This window comes from Gadus macrocephalus, chromosome 16, assembly GCF_031168955.1.
Source record: "Gadus macrocephalus chromosome 16, ASM3116895v1".
NCBI lineage: Eukaryota > Metazoa > Chordata > Actinopteri > Gadiformes > Gadidae > Gadus > Gadus macrocephalus.
This window is the reverse complement of record NC_082397.1, coordinates 18,530,372-18,548,308: the sequence shown is the minus strand read 5'-3', so window position 1 is coordinate 18,548,308 and position 17,937 is coordinate 18,530,372. Positions and strand designations below refer to the sequence as shown.

The 17,937-nt window shown below is 43.5% G+C and overlaps 1 protein-coding gene across 1 annotated transcript in view; it reads right to left on the bottom strand.

Moving 5' to 3' along the window:
• The window catches only part of gria4a (glutamate receptor, ionotropic, AMPA 4a), a 44,270-nt gene that overhangs the window by 16,874 nt on the left and 9,459 nt on the right, over nt 1-17,937 (bottom strand). The window contains 3 exon segments of the mRNA XM_060076254.1: nt 1,813-1,973; nt 4,061-4,276; nt 7,059-7,265. Of these exon segments, the coding sequence (XP_059932237.1) occupies nt 1,813-1,973; nt 4,061-4,276; nt 7,059-7,265 (584 nt within the window).

Sequence of the window (17,937 nt, the reverse complement as noted above, 5' to 3'; positions counted from 1 at the left end):
TTAGTAGCACTCCCCTACTTTGTCCAACTCTAAGCTACTCAGTCCAATCCCGGAGCAGGCAGACCGCGGAGCGAGCAGCACCCACCCTGTGTACATCTCATTCCTCCCTCTCAATCGATCTCATCCTCTCTCCTTCGCTCTTTCTCTCTGTCTCTCCCTCTATTTCTCTCTTTTTCTCTGTCTCTCTCTATTTTTCTTTTTCTCTCTCTGTTGCTCTCTCTCTCTCTCTCTCTCTCTCTCTCTCTCTCTCTCTCTCTCTCTCTCGCGCTCTCTCTCTTCCTACCTTTCTCGTTCCCTCTCTCTCTGTCTCTCTCCTTCTCTCTCTCTCTCTCTCTCTCTCTCTCTCTCTCTCTCTCTCGCTCTCTCTCTCGCTCTCTCTCTCGCTCTCTCTCTCTCTCTCTCTCTCTCTCCTTCTCTCTCTCTCCTTCTCTCTCTCTCTCTCTCTCTCTCGCTCTCTCTCCTTCTCTCCCCCTCTCGCTATCACTCTCACTCTCTCAGTGTACTCCCTCTCTCCCTCTCTCTCTCACTCTTTCTCACACTGCTTTTTGTACCTCTTTACACGTATCTGCTCCACACTCTTCTACACTCATGTAGTCATAGAGTGTGTATGTTTGTGTTTTTGGTGTGAATATTTCCCTGCTGCTGTGACTCTTATCGGGGTCGGCCCCCTTATAGTCTTGCGGATGAAACACATGAATATTTTACTAAACTGCATTCTCAGAATATCAATAATAAAATGCCATATTCTTATATTCTAAAAATATGCTGGACTGTTCCTCTACAGTGGGGCATTAAAGATTCATACACACCTAGTGGATGCTAACGCTACAAACAACGCCCATGTAGGCATGAGGTTGTGTGTGTGAATACACTTGATTCAAACATGTTAATGTGTGTGAGTTGTGGTGGGGGAATGATGAGTAGCATTGTGCATGTGTGCGTTAAATGGATGTGAATGTGCGTATGCCGAAATATGTGTGTGCGTGTTTGTAAACTTTGTATGAACGTGTGTCTGTGTTTGTGTTTTTGTGTGTCTGTGCACGAGAGTGGCTAGGTGTGTGTGTCTGTAATTCTATTGCTCATGTAGCACATTACTAAAATGGTCGCCAGACTCTGCACTCAGGGTGGAAGGTGATCAGGCATCCCTTAAACGAAGACACTCTGGAGCCTAATGCTCAGGGGGACGCTGTGAGGTCCTTCCCCACAGTCTAAGAAGCTCTTACACACCAAAGAGTAGCAAGCCTGTGTTGTTCTGTTGACGCAGATGCAATTGACAGAGAACAAAATGAGGAGGGCATCAGTGTTGAGCATCTTCGGGTGTCTGAATATGGTCTCCGATCGTTCTATTCTCGTTATTTTTCTCTTGAACAAACAAGGAAAATAATGATATTAACCTTGTACCGTTCCTCCATCTAGTATACCTCTCCTCCTACTCCTCAGTTGGACCGGCCCCACCGGGCACGGAGGGGCCCAAAACAAAGTTAAAGTGCGACCACTCGGACGGGTCCACACTCTCAGTTTGTCACACACATCCAAACACAGGAAGCCACCAAGTTATCGTTGTGACTTACTCACACATAGACCACAGACACACATGCAGGCACTCTCGGCCTCATTGCCCATCACACACACACACGCACACCATCGCACACACACACACACACACACACACACACACACACACACACACACACACACACACACACACACACACACACACACACACACACACACACACACACACACACACACACACACACACACACACACACACACACACACACACACACAGGATGTCCATCTGCCACTCACCGCGGTGAGATATCACAGCCTTGTTGCATGAAGGCCCCCAGGGAGAACCACAGGGAGTTGAAGATGCCAAACTCGTTGGGCGGCTGGTCGTTAGGGCCCTGCTCCGGGGCCCCCTCCTCCGGCTCCTCGGCGTGCCACTCGTAGGGGCTAAAGCGGCTCACCTATGGGTGGAGGGGATCCAGTAAGATTAGTTTCACTTTCAGTTTCACTCCACATTCCACTTGGTAAGAGAGGAAGAATAATATATATTAACAACGCAAGGGCTCTATGATCGATGTTGTGTAAATGATAACTTATGGTATAGGAATGAAAGTAGAAATTAAATAAATAAAAAAATTGCTATATGATGATATATTGATGGTGATATATATTGATGAGCCTTGGATGATAAGATGATCCAAACCCAAATAGAACTCTTCTTTGGCAAAGACTATACATTTTTTTTAAAGAATGGAGACACTTTCTTGAATGTACATGTGTTGGTGTGTGTGTGTACTATGTGTGGGTCTGTATTTGAGTGCTCTTAAGGATTGTACCATTTTGAGTCAGATTAATTGTTAGGTGCAGATGTAAATCGTCCATGATTTATATTCCAACTCGTGTTGTAGGCATATTCATAAACCGGTCAGTTGGTAATCAAACATTTGAATAAACTAGTGTTTATCAGCTCCCATAGCTGTCTCTGTGTTTTGTCTAACCCAGGTAATATAAATTGCCCTGGGATGGTAGATTTCTTCAGTGCTACCCACAAATCTTCCAAATCTTGATTTTGTGTTTACTTGCCACTGCGCATGCTCACGGACTTACAAACTAAGATTTGAGGCTTGAATCTGAGCGAAGGCGGTGGCTGCAGTTTAGGCAATGTGGTAATTCTGCATTCAATGTTGAGGAATATTTCAAGTCACAAGGGTAAGTGCAGGGGGATGTGTTTTTTTAACTGATTGGAGCGTAGCTCAAGCATTCTGTGTTCGCACGCCGCCGCACATGCTGAAGGCCAAGAGACTGAGAGGCTGAGAGACGGGCAGCTATAATTCTTGATTGTTACGAGCACTGTGGTGAATTTGGATCAAACAGTGGATTTTTTAATCACCTAAACCCACCGCTTGCAATGGACTGGCGCAGCATGGAACATTTTAAATTTGGTTCAGTTGACAGTCTCATTGTGCGTCCATTCATACAACCAGGAACTGAGCACATAATTGTGATTCAGTAGGTAATGCTTAGCATGCGATCACATCGGTGAAAAAAAGAAAGACTCCTACACTTACCCTACGGACGTTTTGAAACGTTGTTCTGCCCTTAGAAATTCTGAATCATCACTCTGCCGTAAACAAACCGCTCTGAATTCAAACGGCACGCCTCAGTCTCTACGTCTCTGAGAATGTGCAGTGGCGCGTAAACACAGAATCTAAACTTGTGGATTTGTTCAGGCACTGGTGCAGAGAGCAACCTAGCCAGGGCAGGGGATATGCCCTCACTTGGGTTGGACAAAACAAAGTTACATCTATAGGAGCTGCTAAACACTCGTGTGGAATAAAATGGATGATAATGGCTCGCAGACCGAATTTCGGAATGGCCCCTAGTCAGCGAGAGGGCTTCAATTTAACAAAAATCATGGCTGATTCACTTCCGGAAAACAGACAATGTCAGCAATTAAGGGGGTCTTTACAAACTGTCCAAACCGGCCTTTATTTGTTTCTATGATCTTCTATAACATTTTTCCAAATCAAATTCATTCTTCGCATTTGAATAAAACTAATCCTACAGGAGCGCAGCACTATACTATTATATTAATCAAGCCATAAGAAAGAAATATAATATGGCACTTCCCGGTTTCGTCATCATCTACCCCATCAATGCTCCCCATTATCTAACCTATCATCGCTCCCTGGGTTTGATGATTGGGAAACAGTTCCGGACAAATAGACACACAAAACTAAAAACACTATTTCAGTTGGCTTTCTGATGCTATTCACCACTCCAACACACAAAGATCCCCCAATAGACCCTATAATAAATCTATAATAGTAAGGTAAAGTAACTTCCTGTTCCTGTGATCTTACCAAAAGCTTGGTTCTATTTATGTCTGCTGCAGCTCCAGCCTGGTAAATGTATATGTTCTTGGGTAGTTGTGCCCATACTGCTGCACTGCCATACTAAATAAAACAGACCCATCATGGATGTTAAGAGCTACACCCCTGTTTCTTCGACTGTGAAAATGCCAACCTTCCCTCAGCCCCAGGCTCACCAGAAACAGCACCACGCTGACACCGATGTAGGCGAACACGATGCACATCCAGATCTCGTAGGCCAGGGGGTCCAGGAAGGAGAAGACCCCCGGCTTGGACTTCTGGGGCTTCTTGATCATGATGGAGATGCCCAGGGACATGAAGGGCTTGGAGAAGTCGATCACCTCCTCGCGCACCAGGGTGATGGTCAGTGGGGCCACCGCTATCTCTGCCTTCTACGGAACCGGGGCAGAGAGGGAGAGAGAGAGAGAGGGAGAGAGGGAGAGAGAGGCGTCCATCAGTCATATCGTCACTGTAGATAGCTATCGCACCAAGAAGCAGTGGATCAAGATGGTGTGCCGGTCGAATACCAAACTGCAATCTCCTGTTTTTTTTTAGATTATGAGGCTAATGGGAATCAACAGCAGAGGACGGGAATGTACATTGGATATTAGGAAGAGATGTTAAAGGAGTGATAGGGAAGGAGGTTGGGCACCGGAATATGCTGAGGAGACATAAGCAGACAAGGTGGTTGGAGAGAGAGAGAGGGAGAGAGGGAGAGGGAGAGAGAGAGAGAGAGAGAGAGAGAGAGAGAGAGAGAGAGAGAGAGAGAGAGAGAGAGAGAGAGAGAGAGAGAGAGAGAGAGAGGGAGAGGGAGAGAGAGAGAGAGAGAGAGAGAGAGAGAGAGAGAGAGAGAGAGAGAGAGAGAGAGAGAGAGAGAGAGAGAGAGAGAGAGGGAGAGGGAGAGGGAGAGAGAGACAGAGTGCTTTGAAGCAGATCGGAAGAGAGGGAGAGGGCAGAGAACAGAAAGTATATTTAGGAAGCATTCTGCTTATTACGTGATGAGGGGGAAAGTGAAATGGAGGGAGGGAGAGAAAGATGGGGTGAAAGGGGGATAAGAGGGAAATGGCAAATGACAGAGAGGTAATTCATAGGCATGAGTGGGATGTGGCCGGAATACAGAGCAGCTCAGCCTCTCAGACACCCGCATATGCATCTGTGCAGGGACACACACACACACACACACACACACACATCAATGACACACACACAAACAGACACACATACATACACACACACACACACACACACACACACACACACACACACACACACACACACACACACACACACACACACACACATCAATGACACACACACAAACAGACACACACACACACATACACACACACACACACACACACACACACACACACACACACACACACACACACACACACACACACACACACACACACACACACACACACACAGACAAATATTCACACAGACAAATGGACATATACAATGCAAGCGCACACAAAATGCAGGCACACACATAAGCACACATGCACAAACACACACAAATAATGCCGGCAAGTGTGCGTGTTCACACATACACAACAGACACACACATACGAGCAGAAAGAAATACACACACACACAAGCACACACAAAAAAACACACGCACGCACACACACACACAAGCACACGCGCACGCACACACGCACACACGCATACCGCTTCCATGGATGAGTCAAGCACATCATTGTTTCAACAGTGTGAGACCTTGTCTGAGTAGCTGTACTCGTCTAAACAACATCTGCAGTCTCCACCCAAAAGGAAGCTACAGTAACTGCATATCAAACAGTGTTCTGTGTTCCTCTGGCTCTGAGGAGCTGGAGAGCTGAAACACCAGGAGAATAAACTGCCGGGGAAACAGAGTGGCTGAGTAGAGTGGTCTGTGGAATAAATACTGAGGACAGAGCAGGGGAGGACACAGGAACGTTCATCTAGTCTATAGCCATGTGCACAGAGACAATGACACATTAACAAGTGGAGACACAACGTCTACATGCTAGGTAGGAATGGTCACCCATGGATGAAGATTTGAACCACGTCAGAATGCTGGCTGCTTCCAGTACGTCCTCTAAGACATAGCAAACAAAAAACGGATTGAGGCTTTTGTGCTGAGACTTCTTCACAGCTTCAGTGGCAGCACTTCAGAAAGTCATCAAAGAATCCCGATTCCTTTTTTGGAAATCCCTTTCGTCTTTTGTGTGTTGAAATGACTCCAGAAAACTTTCATCAGAAATTCCTCCTCTCTCCTTTAGCGGATGCATCGGGATCCCTCTGACTGAGGCGGGTCAAACCGTTCAGCCGCTTCACAGCTTCTAAGACATATGGCTGTCAATGCTGCTTAGCGTCTGGGGGCTGGAACCACCACTTTGGACGGAGAGCGGATTTCTTCTAATCTGGGTCTTGGTTGCCAGAGTAGGGAAGCACTCAGACTGACCAGCAATCTAGAGGCCGTTATATAATATATAATTATTAATATTTATCAATAAAGATAGGTTTCCCTATGGCACAGCCGGGGGGAATCTTCAACGCCCTTCCCTGCTTATTACCCATGAGGAAATCACCGTCTACCGTCTTCTCTTCCAGTTGTACCTATCGTCATTCAAACTGTTCTCTGTTTCTACCCTCGTTCCCTCCATCACTCCCTCTTTCATCTCCTTAAACACCTTCTCCTGCTGTTCCTCCAAAATACCTGCCACTTCCACGACAGAGAGGTCCTAGGCATGAGGCCTTTGCATCCCCTTACACCCTCCATCCCATTCTATTCATTCTACCAAATCCTCCTAACATCCTCATCTGTCTATAGGACCTGCTCGCTGAAAAACAGAGGAAAGAAAAGAGGCCTGAGTTACTGTCTCATCCATGAGCCCTCTATTTGTCACTCCTTCGACCTTCACCTCCTCATCTCCTCCTTCTCCACTCCAAGACCTTTCTACTCAATGTCAGAGAGGACATCCATAGGCAGTTAATCTCCTGCCCTCCATCCCTCCATTCCTCACTCCTTCTACCTACACATCCTCATCAACAGAGATGGTATTCATAGGCATGAGTTCATCTCCATCCTTCACTGCTCCTTCAACTGAGTCCTACCCCCCCCCCCCCCCTGCTCTCATCCATCCAGCGTTGCTACTTCATCATCTCAAGAGATCGGTTCCTTACCCCGTAGACCAGCTCTCCCACCATCCCGTTCCAGATCTTGGTCTCGGGGTCCCGGGCACCGTACTTGCCGTCGGGGACGATGGAGATCTTGTACTTGATGCCGATGTGCTTGGCGATCTCCTGGGCCAGGTCCACGCAGTAGCCCTCGAACTGGTCGTTGCCCTCGTACATCTCCCAGTTCTTCTTCAGCATCACATAGGGCCCTTCCTATAAACACCAGAGGAACACAACAAACCAAAAGGAGGACAAAAAGACACAACTGTTTGGAAAGACATTATGATGATTGTATTCAGTCTTGAATCACACTTGGGGGGGGGGGGGGGGGTGACACTCCATCTGTGTGACACTCAGTGGAATGAAGAAGATTTGAAGGATGTCTGCTCAAAAAAATCTTTCAACTTTTAAGAGGTTTTGTTACTTTTTATGATAATATCGAAGAGGTTAGGATTTGAAAAAAACTAAAATGAAAATGGAGAAAATATAAAGAAAAGGTAATTTATTGATTGAAGTAGGTTACATGTTTAGTTTGTACAAGCAAACAAAACAGGGAAACAAACATACGTGTCAGAAGGTATTGTAGTACTAAAATAAAAAGCACTAGCCGAGAATTTCTGCTTATGAAAGGCAACACCAGTGCACTGAGGGATACATTACACAGCAATCACACAGCAATGCACTCATTTTCCATAATGCATACATCTAATGTTTACATTTCCGTGTATAGTGTCACACAGTACATCTCAACAATAAACCTCCGTGAACTGCAATAGCCACAAGCGAAAGAGCAACCGTATATAACCGGCATACACAGGAAGAAAGAAATGTTTGTGGCTGTAAAACAAAAAAGACATCATCATGTCAGAGTGGGATCTCTCATATATTGGCCTCCTGACTCGCAGTGCCCTTTTTAATACCTCTCTGCTTCTCCACCAGCCTCCGGCGGGATACGCACCGACACTATACGCAACGCGTGAAAACGAACATTAACCGAGGGAACAAAGGAAAAAGAGGATGAAAAGAGACGGAGAGGGCTGCTTTGGTACCGTATCATAAGAGCAACAGCAGTTCAGGGAGGGGGAGGAAGGCGAACGGTTGGTTTATGGTTGTCTTGGGTGGGGTTTTGTAAGCAAACTGAGGGAACCGCATTTACATACAGATACGTGTGTTTTCGCATGTCTTCCATACAGGGACACACACACACGCCATCGCTACATTAAAGGCTGTGAAATGCCTTTTATGAAATGCCTTTTATTTAGCCTAGGCGTGTCAAACACAGTCCATCACAATTTGAGGCAACCCTAGAGTACATGCACATGCGCATACACACACACAGATTTAGAGTGTGAAGCGTGTACGTGTCATTGGGGGGGTGAGCTATTATAACCAGCCTGGGGCTCCCAACTCTGTAATCCAACTGTAACCAAGGTGATTAAAACACCATCAAAACCTTCTTAATCAAAGAACACTCTCATGTAATTAATCAGGCGGTCTGTGAAGATGAGTAACATCTTGCCATAATAGAGCCCAGATATGAAGGGATGGGAGTTGAATGTACATTTGCCACCAAATCTCCATAGAGAATTGACTTCTATTGAAAACTGGAACAATGGGATGATTGTATTATGATCCAAAACATAGTAGTTCAAAAATAAGTACAATGGTTGTTTGCATACATAACAGCGAATGCAACAATCTTTTAAAAAGTTGACATATATTGAGGGCAAAAATACAGCTGCAAAACTATAGAGGAACATTTGTGTCTTTATGTCAAGTGCAAAACCTTTTGCATAGCACAAATTGAAAATAATTCTCCTGAAGGCAAAAACGAGCTGGCAAAAAACAGCCCAACGTTGTGTTCTGCTGCCTCTCGCGGCATACCCAGTCGCCTGTTTGGAAACGTGTGGCGAGGGCTAAACGTTTTGCATTTCAAACAAATTCTTAGACCAACAACAAGTCTGAAGAGTTTAAAGAGGCCAAACAAATGTTCCTTAATCAAAATCCAAACGATATGTATTCCAATTAAAAATTATTTTATTTCAAACAAATACAGAGAATAGCTTTTGTTTCTTCATTTGGATGCATTTAACCTAATTTGGTTAGGTTGTCTAAGGGTTTGATCTCTTTGACATTTTCTATGCGCTTGCAAAGGGAATGTTTTTGGTTGTGAAGTAAAACATTTTGCTGCAAATATTTCTCCTTTTGGAAACGCAATGCAAAAAAGGCTCTAATATCGCAATGTAATCAAACGACAGTAGCTTAATGAAAAAAGGTTAACTTCGGTAATGGTACCTGAGATAACTTGACAGGCCTCTTTCCTTGGCATCCACATGCGTACACTAAAAATGTTAAACTTTTGGTTGCAAGCAATTTGCAGCCAAAATGTTTTACTCTTCAACCAAAAATATCCGCAAATACAAACGCTTAGAAAATGTCACAAGATCAAACCACCTAAGGAAATGCATCCAATATATATATATATATATAGATTTTTTTTTTTTTCTTATTTTGTTTTCGAAAACTTTGAAAGCTACGTGTTTGATGCATAAATATTTTTGATTGGGATACATATTGTTTTGATCTCGCTTTTGTAATTTTAGATTGAAAAATATCTCTTTCAACTTTTAGCGGTCTCAGAATCATCATTCCTGCTTGTTATGGAAAACGTTTTGCTTTTGACTAAAATAAACAAATTTCATCCAAACTCAAACGAAATGGTGCCAAGAACCCACCATTAGACAGCATGACCAAAAGGGGGAATGAAGCTAAAATGGTTTTGTGTTCAAATGCATTTATTTTGCCCTCAGAACTTTTAAAGCAATTATTTTTTAATAGAAAATAAATGGGTCTGTTAGAACCTTAAAAAACTTTTTTTGCCTTTCAGAATAATATTTTTTGTTTGCAATGCAAACGTTTGACAGCAATACACATATCTACCTCCATATAAAACTGGCAATATAAGTTAATAACCAAATAAACAATGACGAGGAAAATCCATAAACGCATTATGTTTACATGACACTGAGTGATCAGACCCCCAATAAACAAATAAACATATTTTATTGGAGTAATTAAACAAATCACCTGTGTTTTGCCTGCCACACAACACAATTGACAACTAAGTCCGTAATTTATGCAGAAACAAGTAATCACATTTCAGAAGAGACAAATCAAGAGGCGAGTCCTGAGAGACAACAGCAAACACCCTCCTCATCCCTTTCCTCATCTCCATGCATAAAGAAACAAGAAAATAGTTGTCCACTTGTGTTTGCTGTTGTCAGAGTTTACAAAAACATATTTGTCCCCAAATCTCATTATGAAAGACTTCGCCCCATCGCATTGAATCTACATGAATCACTGTGTTAATGAGGAGCCATAGAAAGAAGAGTGGGGCACTCCTCTCTTTGGAGAGGAACAGAGGCGATCCCAGACCGCTCCATGGCGGCCAAGTGGACAACGACTGCATTACACCGTGTTTCACACCAGCAGAATGAAAGGTTCAGTCCTCAACCTCATTAGCACCTCAACGCCGTCTCGTGTTTTGATATGCTGTTTCCTTCGTTTTTCTCTATTATGAACGGAAATTATGGTTATTATAATTTCTTCCTAATTTGAACCAAGCATTAAAAGCGTGATCCAATTATCTGAATTGGTTTCCACGTGGGTTTTAGTTAAAGCTAATGATTTATGTAGCTGCTTGTATCGCACAAAATGCAATCAAAACCAAACCTAAAGGGCGATTCCAAATATGAATTCAACTTCACACACTTCTTTAGCGGAGTACGATGTTTGTGAAAAGTGGAAAAAACACACAAATTCACACCAAATTATAATTGAATGAGAACGTTTTTTGGCCGGTAATGCCTGCTTTGTGGCAGGGCTGGGAGGGAAGTTTGAGAGCTTTGGGAATAGATTAAATAGTCATACTTTTGCTGCTTTTCATCTAAAATCTCCCGTCTCCCGGGGCTCTGACGCATAATTTGTGTTAAAAAGATGAAGGCAGGCCTTGCTCGGCCGGTGTTCTCAACTGCAAAATTACCCCCCGCTTCATCTTATTAGAGGGCCAAGTGTTCTCATATCAGGACAGGTGACCTTGTTCTCATCCAGTTTATCTGGGAAAGTCTAAATGTCCTCACACACACACACGCATGCATAAAACATGGACACACATACAAACAGAAAGACACATACACACACACACACACACACACACACACACACACACACACACACACACACACACACACACACACACACACACACACACACACACACACACACACACACACATGGACACACAGACACACACACACACGCACACGCAAAAACACACAGACAAAGACCCCAACCACACACATGCACACGTACAAACATGGACACACATGCACAAATAAACACACACACACACACACACCGGTGGGAGCCTAGCCAACAGTCACATTGCATCACTTTTAAGCCTCCTTATGGTTTGTTATCAGTATGCCTCAGACTCCTTTGTCGCAGTGTGCATGTGGTAGTGCCAAATCCAAAGTTGAGCGTGCATTTGTGTGAGTGTGTGTTTTTGTGTGTGAGAGTGAGTGTGTCAGTAAGTGAGTGAATGAGTGAAAAAGTAAATGAGTGACTCAGTCATTCATTCACTGTGTGTGTGCGTGTGTGTGTGTGTGTGTGTGTGTGTGTGTGTGTGTGTGTGTGTGTGTGTGTGTGTGTGTGTGTGTGTGTGTGTGTGTGTGTGTGTGTGTGTGTGTGTGTGTGTGTGTGAGGGGGTGGGTGTCTTTGTGTTCGAGAGTGAGTGGGTCAGTGAGTCAGCAAATTAATGAGTGCATGAGTGAGTAATTCGATTATTATTAAAGATTATTTCTGAGTGACATTCGGAGGTACTCAATCAGTGTATGTTTGTATGTGTGTATGAACATGACTGTAGTGTAGATTCAGACAAAGACCAATTTCTTCTGAGTTGTCTATGAGGAATGAACGGAGACACAGGATAACAGAAAAATACGAGAGAGGGAGAGCAATAAGAGGGGAAATCAAAAAGAAGAGAGGGAGGAGATAGAAGACTGCATGAGACACTGGAGCAAGAGGAGGAATGCAGGAGGAGTGGAAGGAGATGGGCAGGAAGGGGAATAGGGGGTAACAGAGTAGATCCATGCCTTTGGATGTGGGATCAGCATGGAACTAATGAGGGCAGGAGAACAGCGAACAAGAGGGAGGAGGAATACAAATGGAGACTGCAGCGGGAGGACGACGCGGAGAAAGCAGCATCAGATACGGCCGATGATGAACGAGTTGGAGCAGGCAGATAAGACGGAGAGAAGGGAGGAGGAGGGAGAGCCAGGAAGGAGAGGGAGAGATGAGAATGAAAGACATGTAGAGCGGAAATGGTGTGAAAAGAAAATAAATGTTTCGGCATGGGTGAGAAAGAGGGGTGGGACTTTGGCAAATGGCTGAAGCTGATAAGACATGAAAAACCACTTTACACTGGTGCAAGGGAGGCCAGGCAGAACTTTGTGAAATATGCCAAACAGGCAGTTTGGCGGCCGTCAGACAGTCAAAGAGCCAGGCGAGGGAAGAGCAACAATGCTGCTAATGAGCCAGTGTCTCAGCAATCTAGTCATCTGTAGTCAAGTAAATATTTTAGACCACAAAATAATTTGTTTAATGACTAGCCAGCGAGTTAACATTCACTTGTTTCTTGGGAGTCTTCTAATGCTCTCATCAAATACTTCTTAGAGAGAAAAAAAATTCTAACTTCATTCTGTGCAAAATGTTATCCAAACGATCAACAAAATACAACTACATGAGTTACAAATAAAAACCAATAAGTGCTGAAGTTAAATCTCTCACTGATAATTAAGGGAAATGCCAAATTATCCTCTACCCCTGCCCAAACCGCCATGTGTCCCCTTTGCGCTATTCAAACATTCAAATCAATATAGTCTTATTTCTCTTTCCAGAGAAAATGACAGTGTTGGAAACAAACTATTTTATCTTTAATTGGTAGCATGGTAGAATAAATGCAACTTTGAAGCACTAATAATGTAGTAGTAAAACGTGAATTCATGGTAAATTGCAATTGATGATTTGGTTTAAGTATGAGTTTGTGTGAGCTTATCTAAAGTGAAGACTAAACATTCCTTACTTACTACTTAGCAGTGTTGGTAACGTGACTTTAAAATATTAATTGGTTATAATTACTCACTACTTATTCCAAAAAGTAACTGAGTTAGTAACTGAATTACTCTATAATAAAAGTAACTAGTTACCAGGGAAAGTAACTATTTGTGTTAGTGTAAAAAAAGAAAGTTGCTATATGTCAAAGAGTTTGGACTATTCTGAGCAGTTTTCACTTGGCCTTAAAGGGGTAATTCCGGTGTCAAATGGATTTGGGATATGTTTTGATTGATAACGAGTTGAAAGGTTAGTTTTGGAGCACAAAAACCGCATATAGACGCATTCTTCAGATGGCTGTTTTTAGCCGATTCTATCAAAACGCTATAAACTTGGAACGATGGGGGCACTGGTTATGGTAAAAACTAAATCGCTATTCTAAACCACTTAAAAGGCTAAAAGTAGCCCGACACTTGGCTGTCCTGGCTTGTGTGTAAAAACACTGGCTCCGATTGGCTACCATGAAACATGACTTAGCCAATCATAATCGCTTATCTCGTTCTTAACCCACCCGGTCTCCTCACTAGCAGTTTGTGTTTGTAGCCAGGGGTGCGTTCGGATTACGCAGTTTATTCAATCAATTCATAGTAACGCACCACATTTAACGTACAGTAACTTAAACGGCGTTGTAACGACGGAAACAGCAATTAGTTAGATTACTCCGTTACTGAAAAAATAACGGCGTTACCTAACGCCGTTCTTTTAAACGGCGTTATTACAAACACTGCTACTTAGTAATATTTATTGGTTGGTACTTGGTACTGCTGCAATGGTACTTGAGGTCTTTCCAGCCTTAAAATGTTATTTATAAATGCTTAGTTAGAAAGTCCTCACTTTAGATGAGCTCACGCAGACGACTTAACTAATGCTTTGTAACTACCTGAATTGATGAATCGAACAAAAGCAAGTAATTTATAAATGCCAAGTAAGGCATGATCATCACCTTAGATAAGCTCACACAATACTTAACCAATGCGTTCTAATTACCCAAAATAATCATGCTTTGCAGCATCATTGCATTTTTCTAAATAGTTTGTAAATCTTGAACTTACGCTTCAAATGTTTTCTCTTTATTTATTATTGATATCATATCATTCATTATTGAATAACTCACTAATGATTATTCATGTTTGAACAATGCTTCTTGAATAAGGAATTCGATAATTACCGCTGCTGTTGTAATGCTTAAAAGTTGCCGTTAATTTTAAATGCAACCCTGTACTTTTTAGATTAGGTCAGTCAGCCCCCCTAGACACATACACGCACACGCACACACATGCATACACATATATGCATATACACACACACACACGCACGCACGCACGCACGCACACACGCACACACACACACACACCCACACACACCCACAGACACACACACACACACACACACACACACACAGTTTACGGAAACACATCTTTCTTGCAGAGGAAAGGCTCCGGGTGGGAGAGGCGAGGCCGCCTGCTCACTGATCGTCTCATGTAAGCGTGGGTGTTTATGTCACTGTGTTCTTGTCACTTTGATGGCGATAATATCACAACGTCAGTGAATGGCTGACATGTGTATGCGTGGGCACGGCAATCTTGTGTGTGTTTGTACATGTGAGGATGTGTGAGTTGTTTTTTTGTAATTGTGCAACCATGAGTGAGCAATTTTAGGATGTGTTTGTTCTTGTGTACAGGACAGCCCACGTTACATAGTAGTCATACTATTTTCATAATGTGGTTCATTTCCAAAAGATCTAGGTTCACCCGCCAAATGATACCGTGGTGGAAAGACGGGCGATGAACAATCTGATGGAACACTGTGTGTGTTCCAAATGCAAAACACCTTTCACTTAATTGGAACCGTTTTTTTTAGCAAAGATTTATATTTACCATTCAGTGAACCTAAACGATCAACAACAGAACAAAACTACACAAATGACATACTGCGCACGTTATAAAATCTTGAGGATCTACCGAGCGTAAGCAACAACGTCAATAAGTAACCAATACCAAAGCACATAGATACATCTCACCCCCCCATGCAATCCAAAGACTATACCCGGGGATTAGAGGAGAGAGCACCACGTAAGCCTGGGCAGATCAAATAGCGGCAGAGAGAGAGAGAGAGCTAGTGAGTGGGGATAGAGAGAGATACAATTTGCAGGAATAAAAAAAGACTTGCAGGAAAGGCCCGTTCCTGGTTCTCAGTGCTTCTTCTAATTCCCCTTCCTTGTTATTCTCCCTTTGATGACAGCAAGTTGAGTGCTGGATAGGAGACATAAGTGTAGACGCAGCAACTTTTCTGAACTATCCAGTCTTGCTGCTTTGTGAAACACACTCTTAGAGAAAGTGAGGAAGGGTTGTGTGTTTGCTTGTATGTGTGTGTCTTTATGTCTGTGTATTTGTGTGTGTGATTCTGTGAGTGTGTGAAGTGCTAAATGTCCCTCTCTCAATTCCTTACAATGTACGAGCCATCCCAGTGGCACCAGAGGCTCTCTCTCTCTCTCTCTCTCTCTCTCTCTCTCTCTCTCTCTCTCTCTCTCTCTCTCTCTCTCTCTCTCTCTCTCTCTCTCTCTCTCTCTCTCTCTCTAGCTCTCTAGCTCTCTAGCTCTCCCTCTGTCCCACAATATAACCAATGCACAATACAGCTGAGCCATACATATACACACACAGTATATTCCACACACAGTATCTTCATGTTATTGCTACAATTCCAGAGAAGCACAGCAATATAAAACAAGTCTGGCAGAAGCAAACTATGTCTTTCCATCGACATTAAAAGCTTCAGCAGGTGAACCGTTTTTTTCGTAGTGTTATCCCGCGCTGGTCTGTGACACAGGTGAGTCTGTGTGTCGACCTGTCAGTTTATCTGTCTATCGGTTTGCTGTGTCCGTCTGTCTGAGTGCCCGTCCCTGTGTGTTTGCGTCTGTGTGTCTGTGTGTGTGTCTGTGTGAATGTATGTGTATGTGTGTGTGTGTGTGTGTGTGTATGTCTGTGTGTCTTTGGCTCTTTGTCTGCGAGGCGTAGACATCAGTGTCGCAGCAGAGGCTTTCTCGTCGTCAGAGGCTGCAAAGAGGAGGAGGAGGAGGCTGAGCTAACGTTAGCCTGGCCCCACTGAGGTCAGCATCCACAGATACACACATGGACGGAGAGACATAGAGTGCACAGAGAGAGAGACAGAGGGAGAGAGCGATAAGAGAAGGTGAAAGAGATAGAGGTGCCAGGGGAGACAGTGTACGGATGACAGCAACAGAGTGGTGCGTGGTTTGAGGCAGGGGTTTGGGCGAGGACAAGAGAGAGAGGGGGGGAGAGAGAGAGAGAGAGAGAGAGAGAGAGAGAGAGAGAGAGAGAGAGAGAGAGAGAGAGAGAGAGAGAGAGAGAGAGAGTGAGTGAGTGAGTGAGTGAGTGAGTGAGTGAGTGAGTGAGTGAGTGAGTGAGTGAGTGAGTGAGTGAGTGAGTGAGAGAGAGAGAGAGAGAGAGAGAGAGAGAGAGAGAGAGAGAGAGAGACAGTTGTAGAGATATTGGTGGCGATACAGAGATAGAAACATAGAAATATCAGAGAGAGGCAGGTAGGCGGTAGGGCGAAATTGATAGGAAGAGAGAGAAAAACAAACAAATCCAAAATACACACAAATTCCCCACTCAGCTGGGGTTATATTCTCACAATTGATCTCAATCACTATGATCAAAAACGTAATTCAAGCAGTACCAATGACAAAAACACAACTAGCACATCATCATCATAGTAAATACAACATCCTATTGTGAAAATATCTGCTATTTTCTTGACATTTTGGGATTTGTAATGCACATACACACGTTTGTATATGCACTTTCATATTTTCCTCCTGAAACTAGGGTTGTGGTGACATCATTGTTACATTGATTCAATGTTTGTTATACGTTACTTAACCTTCATATTTTCGTATTTGATCATATTGAAAACTATTTGAATGTCAAACTTATGTATCACTAATTACTAACTGCAACTTTTGTCCTCCAGAATCTCTTCAGCTTTGTGTGTTGTTGATGTTGATGCAGCTTCCACATAAATCATAAACATAAAAAAGGCAAAAGTAGGAGACCCAGATACAAATATAATCAACCAAATGTTTCATAGAACTACAACATGGATATTGGTTTTTAGGGTTGGAAGCTCCGAAAAAGAAACCTTGAAAACACAGTCTACTGCTGTACCCGAGCATCTGCCTCCTGTTTCACTATTCCACGCTTGCTTTCCCTTGCATCATTTTCACACAGCCAATTGAATTAAATGGATTGCTTTTGTGAAACACCATTGTCCAAGGTAACAGCGCCTGGAGACAGGCAGGGCAGAAGAATCTAACGTGACCAAAGGATGGACGCAAATTCACCGATTACCCCGGATCATGCCTGTTAACTCAACGGGGAAGGATTTTATAGGCATGTCCTGGTCGCTCTGAGGAACAGTGGTAGTAAATTAACTAGATTGATCTGGGTGTGGTCGGATCTACGCAACCGATGTGATCCCCATCTGAATGCCCTAGATCTTCCTCCATCTTCCAACTTCTCCCCAGGACCACTCTTTGCATGGGGGTACCTGACCTGTTCTACCCTCGACCATGGCCTGATGGTGCTCTCTCCTCCACCTCCCCACCACATCTAGGCTGAAAGAGAGCAACCACTCAAGCCTGTGGGAGCTCACAGCTGGTCACTCGACCCACTGAGAGGGATAACTTAAGCCAACT